Source organism: Saimiri boliviensis, chromosome 9 (assembly GCF_048565385.1).
Source record: "Saimiri boliviensis isolate mSaiBol1 chromosome 9, mSaiBol1.pri, whole genome shotgun sequence".
Lineage (NCBI taxonomy): Eukaryota > Metazoa > Chordata > Mammalia > Primates > Cebidae > Saimiri > Saimiri boliviensis.
Genome location: NC_133457.1, coordinates 112,572,955 through 112,582,401, shown reverse-complemented (window position 1 = coordinate 112,582,401; position 9,447 = coordinate 112,572,955). Strand labels below are relative to the sequence as shown.

General features: G+C 39.5%; 1 protein-coding gene across 1 annotated transcript in view; it reads right to left on the bottom strand.

Annotated features, from left to right (window-relative positions):
- Positions 1–548: 548 nt before the first annotated feature.
- Positions 549–9,447, bottom strand: part of CSE1L (chromosome segregation 1 like) — a 60,470-nt gene continuing 51,571 nt past the window's right edge. Inside the window, exons 18-25 of the mRNA XM_003932551.4 lie at positions 8,773–8,923; positions 8,426–8,634; positions 7,433–7,530; positions 7,250–7,335; positions 5,859–5,940; positions 3,503–3,649; positions 2,820–3,051; positions 549–788 (exon numbers count right to left, since the gene is read on the bottom strand). Of these exons, the coding sequence (XP_003932600.1) occupies positions 699–788; positions 2,820–3,051; positions 3,503–3,649; positions 5,859–5,940; positions 7,250–7,335; positions 7,433–7,530; positions 8,426–8,634; positions 8,773–8,923 (1,095 nt within the window). The 3' untranslated portion in view covers positions 549–698. The remainder of the gene's footprint in view (positions 789–2,819; positions 3,052–3,502; positions 3,650–5,858; positions 5,941–7,249; positions 7,336–7,432; positions 7,531–8,425; positions 8,635–8,772; positions 8,924–9,447) is intronic.

The following is a 9,447-nucleotide window of genomic DNA, read 5'->3' as shown; positions in this document are numbered from 1 at the left end:
GGAACCACTATAAAAAATTCTAGTAAATAAGCCCCAAATCTATTTTAATGTCCCCTTCCCCCATATTAAAAAAAACAACTAAATAATCTGAGTTTACATGATTTAGAAATTAGGATTTTATGGAGTCCAGGAAAGGAAAAGGGAGAAATTTGAAGAAATTCTTTTTCATAAAAGCATGAGAGAGCACCGAAAACCTGTCCTTTGGATGTTCTTAGATACATATTTTAGGATTTTTATTGCTGATTACAGATTTAAAACTATGAAATGTGCATTGCTTGGCAAGTTACACAGGTAATTCTTATTCACATTTCCAATAAAAGCATAAACAAGAGAAATACAAATGGCAACAGCTTCAAAACAAAAGGATTTAGTAAGAGTCTCCACAGTCAGTGTCCGTCAAAATTTAAGATTATCCAAACCGTGCAAATGCTCAACTCAATGCAAATCAACGCCATACACTGAACTATTAATATTTGCCCCTTGAAGCTGCAAACTAGAAGCCACCCACATAAATGTGTGATCACACAAACCACCTAATTTGCTCAAGGTTCAGGTTAAAACAACATTTAATATTCTTTACAAGATGGAATTCATTAAAAGTTCAAAAGGAAAACTTGCTTTGTTTTAATGCAGCTGTGCTCAGAAGTCTGTGATCTCCTAGGAAACCATCTGGGCTTATCCAATTAGAAAAATGCTGTTCAGAGCAGTGTCACACTGGCTGCCTGAAGGTACCCTTGGAGATACTGGAGCGCTTCTGCATTCAGGCTGGTGCTCACCATTGACGGAACCTAGAAGAGATGGGAAACACACAGTGGCTGTTGGGAGATCTAGTGCACCAATACAAACCCCATCTTCTATGGGAGAGCCGCCATGACTCTGGGACAAGCAGCATGTCATTAATCACTGTCCAAAAGAGTCCCAAGAAACTCAACTGCTTTGATGCCTTCAAAAATAAGTCTAAAGAGTAGATTCATAAGGAATTACTATTGTTAGGTGTGACAGTGGGTATTGTGGTTAGGATAATTAAAAAGTCCTTACTGGTTTATAGAATGAAGTACTTACGGGTGAAAGATGATGTCTAAAACGTAATACAGAGAATAATGAGAAACGAGACAAAACTGGAAAGATGTTGGTGATCACTGAAGCTGGGCACATGCAGGCTTCATTACACTGTTTCAATGTATGTTTTAAAGTCTCCATAATAATAATACAATGAAAAAAACATACACATATATACACGCCCTCCCTCCCCCAAACATTTTTTAAGAAACAGGATTTCGCTCTGGTGCCCAGGCTGGATTTCAGTGACACCATCATAGCTCCTGCCGCCTTGGCCTCCCAAAGCACCAGGATTACAGGTATAAACCACTGTGTCTGGCTTGAAAAAAATATATTTTATCAGGTAACATGTAAGAATTCTAAAGTAAGTGGTGACAAAATGCAACTATACAGCCATTATTTGGTTTATGCCATGATCCATTGATTTCTGAGTATGCTGCAATTAAAAAAATAATAAATGTGGCCAGGCTCACACTTGTAATCCCAGTACTTTTGGAGGCTGAGGGAGGAAGATGGCTTGGGCCCAGGAGTTTGAGACCAACCTGGACAACACAGGGAGACCCTGTCTCCACCAAAAAAAATAGCTAGGTATAGTGGCATGTGCCTATGGTCCCAGCTACTTGGAAGCCTGAGACAAAAGGATCACTTGAACCTTGGAGGTTGAGGATGCAGTGAGCCATAATCATACCACCACATTCCAGCCTGGATAAGAGGGTGAGAGCCTGTCTCTTAAAAAAAAAAAAAAGTCAAAAAAAATGCTACCACATTTTAATAATAGGTGGATTACTTCGATCTGGGAAATAAATATATTTTGTTAAAGGGATTTTCCCCCTTCTCACTCCTAAATCCTTTCACTTAAAATATATTTGTAGTACACAACACAAGAAAAAAAAGGGGTCATTGTTTTTAATTAAAAAAAAAAAAAAAAAAAAAAAGAGACAGCCGGGCGCAGTGGCTCACGCCAGTAATCACAACACTTTGGGAGGCCGAGACGGGCAGATCACGAGGTCAAGAGATCGAGACCATCCTGGCCAACATGGTGAAACCCCGCCTCTACTAAAAACACAAAAAAATTAGCCAGGCGTGGTAGCACACGCCTGTGGTCCCAGCTGCTTGGGAGCCTGAGGCGGAAGAATTACTTGAACCCAGGAGGTGGAGGTCGCGGTGAGCCAAGATTGCGCCACTGCACTCCAGCCTGGTGACAGAGCAAGACTCCGCCTAAACAAACAAACAAACAAACAAACAAAAAAATGCTCAGTGAGTTGGCAAATAAAAACACAACAAAACCAAAAAAAAAACCAAAACAAAAGAAAAAAGAAGAAAAAAAAACAGGCTGGGTGCTGTTGCTCATGCTTGTAATTCCAGCACTTTGGGAGGCCAAGGCGAGTAGATCATGAGGTCAGAAGTTCAAGAGCAGCCTGGCTAACATGGTGAAACTCTCTCTCTACTAAAAATACAAAAATGAGCCAGGTGTGGTGTCGGGCGCCTGTAATCCCAGCTACTCAGGAGGCTGAGGCAGAGAAAACTACTTGAACCCAGAAGACGAAGGCTGCAGTGAGCCGAGATTGAGACACTGCACTCCAGCCTGAGCAACAGAGGAAGACTCCATCTCTAAATAAATAAGCAAGCTTAACTGTAACTCAATGAGATTTAGCTTTATTATGCCCACATATGAAAACAGACACCAGAACTACTACTATCCTCTTGCCCTCCCATTAAAGTCTCCATTTTATCACAGAGCTCTTTAACAACACACTTACCCTTCCTGGACAGGCAGTAGACAACTTGTGAAGTGACTGTGCCAGGTGAATTTTCGGGTTGTTCACCATTTGACCTACAGGATCATGCTCTTTCTTCCCAGCAAATGCCAGCTGTGAGAAGGCAGTCTGATATCCTGGTGTATCTTCTATGTCAATAAAATGTTCCTCATCGGGAATGGTATCATCTTCGGGTAACTCAAAAAGGCCAATCAAAGACTGTAATAATGGAGTCCTGGATTGGAAGAAATCAAGAGATAAAAGGTCAAGAAAATACTCTGAAGACTTAACATCAGCAATTCCTCAGAGACAAAAAATTACAGACTCATAGTTTCAAGAATAAAAAGGGACCTTAAAAGTAAGATGGTTCTTTTCATGGCTTTATTCAGTTCTTCCCCTCAAAAACAAGCCAGTTTAGTTGGGCTTTTGTCATACAACTGTCTTAGAGATCACCTAGTTCAGACTCTTAAAGGGGTCCATGAATCCCCCTGAAAAAGAACCAGGGAACAAGATCATTCTAGGCCCAGAAGGATCCAGAAATCATGTCTTGGATCTGATGGCTGCTTGTGGAGAAGCCGAGATCAAACCAAAATTTTCTTGTTCCCCAAGAGAATAAGCTGGGTTAATTCTGCAGTCATATGGGAAGGAAGCTATAACTTACAAAAACATTAAAATCAAGTACTTACCATAGCTTGGTATACTCAGTGTCCATCATAGGGGGACACTCTGTTAGTAATTTGGTTATGCCAACCGCACAGATCTTTTTCTCTACATTTCCAGATACTTTCTGAATTTCAGGAATAATAATTTTTTCCAAAACCATTCCAAACATTCTATTAATCAAAGCAAAATAAATCCACTCAACATTAGACTATCATTAAATAGTAAAATGATTATATGTTATTTACACTGTTACTTATGAATATACTAAGTTACTAAATAACAAGAGCACTGTTTTTGATCAGCTGAAGAGACCCAGAGAAGACAAAACATAAAAAATCCCTATCACACCTCTACCCTGTAGCCAAATGCCATAATCTCTTTTTTTTTTGAGACAGTGTTTTGCTCTTGTTGCCCAGGCAAGATCACACATCATGTGCAATTCTTGGCTCACTGCAACTTCCTGAGTAGCTGGGATTACATGAGCCTGCCACCATGCCCAGCTAATTTTTTGTATTTTTAGTAGAGATGGGGTTTCACCACACATTGGCCAGGCTGGTCTCAAACTCCTGACCTCAGGTGATCTATCTGCTTCGGCCTCCCAAAGGGATGAAATTACAGGGATGAGCTACTGTGCCTGGCAATACTCGTTTAATAAACCATCCTCATATTATCCATAAGGCTATGATTAAATAAAACTTTTACAAGTTGTTTTGTTTTTGCTTCTATATGGTTTTAAAACAAATAAGAAAGCCTTAAAAAATTAAAAAGCAGCTAAAAGCTAAGTAAGCCCATTTCTAGCAGGTGTAGGATTTTTTTTTCTTTCCTACAAGGTGTAGTAACCCTTTAAAAAAAAAAAAAAGGCAGAGAAGGTCAGGAATGGTGGCTCATACCAGTAATCTCACCACTTTGGGAGACCAAGGTGGGTGGATCAAGAGGTCAGGAGTTCAAGAGCAGCCTGGCCAACATGATAAAACCCTGACTCTACTAAAAATAGAAAAAATTACCCAAGCATGGTGGTACTCGCTTGTCATCCCAGCTTCTTGGGGGGCTGAGGCGGGAGAATTGCTTGAACCAGGGAGGTGAGAACTGCTTGAACTCGGCTGCAGTGAGCCAAGATCAAGCCATTGCATTGCAGCCTGGGTGACAGAGAAAGATTCTGTCTCAAAAAATAAATAAATAATAAATAAATAAATAAATAAATAAACAACAACAAAAAGCAGAGAAGAGCAAGGAGGAAAAAAAGAATCACCCATCATCCCATCACCCAGGAACTACTCTCTTTAACATTTTTGGATTATAAGCTTCCCAACTGTCTTTGCTTAGGTATATAAATGCTAATGACCGTTTAAAATAACTTGGCTAATCATTCTATGTTGTTGCAAACATGCTAGAAGTTTTCCATAATTCTAAATGATTCAAAATCATCAGTTTATGTGTTAATAGAATAAATTCTTTGAAGAGGGAACATGGCTCAAAGAGTATGGCTATTCTAATGCTCTGGATAAAAAGTGCTTATCTTTTGCTCTCTACAAAGATCAAGCTAATTCAATTCAGCCTCCCACTAGCAGTGCATGAGATTTCCTCACAATCCCGTATTGCCGGAAGTCTTGTTTTCTGGTCTGCTTTCCAAAGTAATTCATTTTTTAGTCAATGTAGAATTTTTCAGACATAACTGAAGTACAGGGATCTAACTGACCCCAAAGAAATTTTCCCTAAGTTGTTCTTCATCATTTCAATTCTTTTATTCCCTACTAATGGGAAATGCCACCTGAATACATTCTTTGCATATATACCAGGTAAGTCAAAAGCAGTTTTATTGGTCCTAAGTGTTTCTCATTTGAAAAATTCTGCCGTGCTTGCATTGGCAGCACATATACTAAAATTAAACAATATGGAGCATGATTTTAAAAAAGGAGGGGGATTCTGCTGCTAGGTTTAACAAAAGCAGGCTCCTAGAGACAAGATGGCCATTTAACATAATACAGAACACTGGGTGTGAGAATTCCAGAGTGTACAGTAGAAGATCCTCTAATCTAGAAGATTAAAAAAATGATTACAGGGTTTTTTTTTCTTTCTTTTTTTTTTTTGAGATGGAATCTCACTGTATTGCTCAGGTTGGTCTCAAACTCCTGAGCGAAATCCTCCCTCCTCAGCCTCCCAGAGTGCTGGGATTACAGGCATGAGCCACCATGCTGGGCAAGAATTACTTTTTCTTGACACCCAATATCTAAGAATATTTTGAAACCACAGACACTATCCTCACACCAAGAACTACATCATCATCTATAAAATAGAGGTACTGTAAAGATCTCTATACTATTTGTACTAAAAAAAGTTAAAGCATTTTCTTCCTTTAAAAAATAATAAACACAAACTTACTTTGGTTGTATACCATCAAATATTTCTTGTAGTGCTAGTGCCCCATATTTTATGCAATACAAATTAATAAAGACTAAAAAACCTGTTGAAAGAAGATGCAGAATATCAATATAGAGAATTCACTGCACTAAACTGGTAATTTAGAAGTCTGCAAAATAAACCTATACATACATCCAAAGGCTTTGGTATCAACACCTGCCTTTTACTAAATATAAAAATTGTCTATTATAGACCTTTACGTGCCACTGCTCTCTGATTTATATTTCCTTGTAGTATTACCTCTACTGAAAAAATGTTTCGGTATCCAACTATAAACCAACCTCTGGAACACAATATGACTGACACCAACCTAATGTTTGGAGAACACGAACACCTTAAAATATTTTCTTCCTTTTTTCTTATGAGACAGGGTTTCATTCTGTCACCTGGGCTGGGTGCAGCAGCATAATCACAATTCACTGCAGTCTTAACTTTCCAGGGTCAAGTGATCCTCTCACCTCAGTCTCATGAGTAGCTGGGAGTACAGGCACACGCCACCATGCCTGGTTATTTTGTAGACAGGGTCTTACCATGTTGCCTAGGCTGGTCTTTAACTCCTGGGCTCAAGGAATACTCCCAAAGTGCTGGGATTACAGATGTGAGCCACTGCACCAGGCCATTAAAATACTTCTTTTTTTTTTTTTGAGACGGAGCTTAGCTCTTGTTACCCAGGCTGGAGTGCAATGGCGCGATCTCGGCTCACTGCAACCTCTGCCTCCTGGGTTCAGGCAATTCTCCTGCCTCAGCCTCCTGAGTAGCTGGGATTACAGGCACGCGCCACCATGCCCAGCTAATTTTTCGTATTTTTAGTACAGATGGGGTTTCACCATGTTGACCAGGATGGCCTCGATCTCTTGACCTCGTGTTCCACCCGCCTCGGCCTCCCAAAGTGCTGGGATTACAGGCGTGAGTCACCGCGCCCGGCCCCAAAATATTTCTTTTGTTTTTGAGACAGGCTCTCATTCTGTTACCCAGGATAGAGTGCAGTGGGCGTGATCTCGGCTCACTGCAGCCTCAACCTTTGGAACTCAGGTGATCCTCCCACCTCTGCCTCCTAAATAGTTGGGACTACAGGCACATGCCACCATGCCTGGCTAATTTTTTTGTATTTTTCATAGGAAGAGGGTTTTACCACATTGCCCAGGCTGGTCTTGTGCTCCTTAGCTCAAGTGATCGGCCTACCTCTGCCTCCCAAAATGCTGGAATTATAGGCGTGAACCTCCACATATGGCCAAGTATTTTCTGTATAAAGTTTAAAACTGATAAAAAGTTTATCTGCAACCATCAAGTTGCTAGGGGTTTTAGCTACTTTCTTTCATTACTTCTGCAATATCCAGATGATTTTTACTTACTCTTGATAAACTTTGTTGTTTTGGAATTCTGAAGTCTTTGGAATAGTAGAATGAAGATTTGTTTCCTATATTGGTCAACCGATTCACTAAAGAATTTAAAAAAATCAACAATATAAATTCAGCACTTTTCTGAGCACCTAACAAAATTTCTGAATAAATGTACAGAGTTCTAGTTATACTCACGGAGGCATGTGCTCTATTATACTGTTTAGAAGATAAAAACCTTGGTGGTCATTTGCTTTGGATGCAATCAATTTCTGAAAGACACCTAGTAACCCAGGCTGAAATGAGATCCACCAGCAAATGGTTAACAAATGGGAATAATTATTCCAAAAGTTAAGCATGACATGTCTTAAAACAAGAGTTCATACTGTAGGTAATAATCTAATTGTCCATTTCTCCCATACAGACACTGAAGTTGTTCTTTTTTTTTTTTTTTTTTGGAGACGGAAGCCCAGACTAAAGTGCAGTGGTGTGATCTCGGGTCACTGCAGCCTCCATCTCCCAGGTTCAAGTGATTCTCCTACCTCAGTCTCTCGAGTAACTGGGATTACAGGCATACTCCAACATGCCCAGCTGATTTTTTATTTTTAGTAGCAGTTTTGCCATGTTGGCTGTACTGGTCTTGAACTCCTGACCTCAGGTGATTCACCCACCTCAGCCTCCCGAAGTGCTAGGATTACAGGCTCCAGTCACCGCGGTCGGCCAAAGTTAAGTTCTTAAAATCAACTTGTTTGGCTATTTTTTAAATTTTCCATCATGGATATAAATAAATAAAGGATCTCTAATGCTAATAAAATATACCATAATATTTTCTACTAATTAGTTCCCTTTTCTTTATTGTTTTTTCCCTTTTAATTATTATTTAAGAGACAGGGTCTAGCTCTGCTACCGAGGCTGGAGCGCAATGGTGAGATCATGGCTCACTGCAGCCTCAAACTCCTGGGCTCAAGTGACGCTCCCACCTAAGCCGCCCAGGTAATTAAAAAAACATTGCTGGTCTTGAACTCCTTGGCTCAAGGGATCTTCACACCACAGCCTCCCAAAGTGGTGGGCTTAAGCCACTGTCTCCAGCCTTAAATTTATTTTAAATAAAAAAAATTTCAAGAACCTGCCATCGCAAGTTTCTCCAAGCTACCTCAGAGAAAATTATGGTTATATCAAAATCTGACTCACGATTTTGTCGGCTGCAGCACTTGCTATTGTATTTGAACCGCGTTCCAAGAATGCTTGGAGAAGCCTCACTAGAGCAGGAATATTTCCTGTTCTTTCCCAAAGCACTGGCTGAAGGAGGTGAGGAAATAAGGCCATATAGGAAGACGGGATGTCATTTTTGTGTGTTTCCAAAAGCAAAGACATCACTTGAAAGACGTATGGAATAAATTCTGTTAATAAAAGTAAAAAGAGCTGTGAGCTTCAGAAGGAATGGCTGACACAACAGACCCACATTGCTTAGGCAGGCTGCATTTTATAAGCATGTTAATTGTATTCCATTACAAAAAAAATAATTTCCGTTAACTTACCTTGCACATCATTTTGTAAGATTTCAGTAAACACCAAAAACAAAGCCTCCTCAAAATTTACAACAGCAGCAGGGTTAGCCTTGCAAGTTATTCTTATGGATAGACATATTGCTTCAAACATGTAGTGATTAAAGTGAGGTTTGCTTGGGTTCTGGAATTTAAAAAGAAAAACAAATTATGCTAATAATCTGCTAATAATCCACACCTAATCTTTATAAAACACATTTAAAATAGAAGCCATAGATTTTATTTAAAAAATCAACATTAAGAAAAAAACACCAATTACACTAATCTAGTGCTTGTTCATTTGAATTTTTCTAATGGCCTGAAGTACACTATGAAAAAAATACTTCGGAGTTACAGAGTTGCTTATACAAATCTCAGCTCCCAGAGCTGTAAGCAACTTGTCTTAAACATATGTGCCCTTGCACACAAGAAACACATAAGTCCTAGTAATGCCAATAGCCTTAACTTCTATGGGTCTTAATGTCTGTGTCTACTGAGTGATGATCCCCCAAATCAGTGGTTTTAGATGTTCTTTTTAAGCAACAAAACCCTATTTTTCTTTAAACAAGATCTTTCTTGGAAGGCTATTAGCATATAAAGCTGACTCAATCAGAACATAACACTGTGTATGAATGGAGGGCGGGGCTTTCCTCACCTCTCCATCCCTAA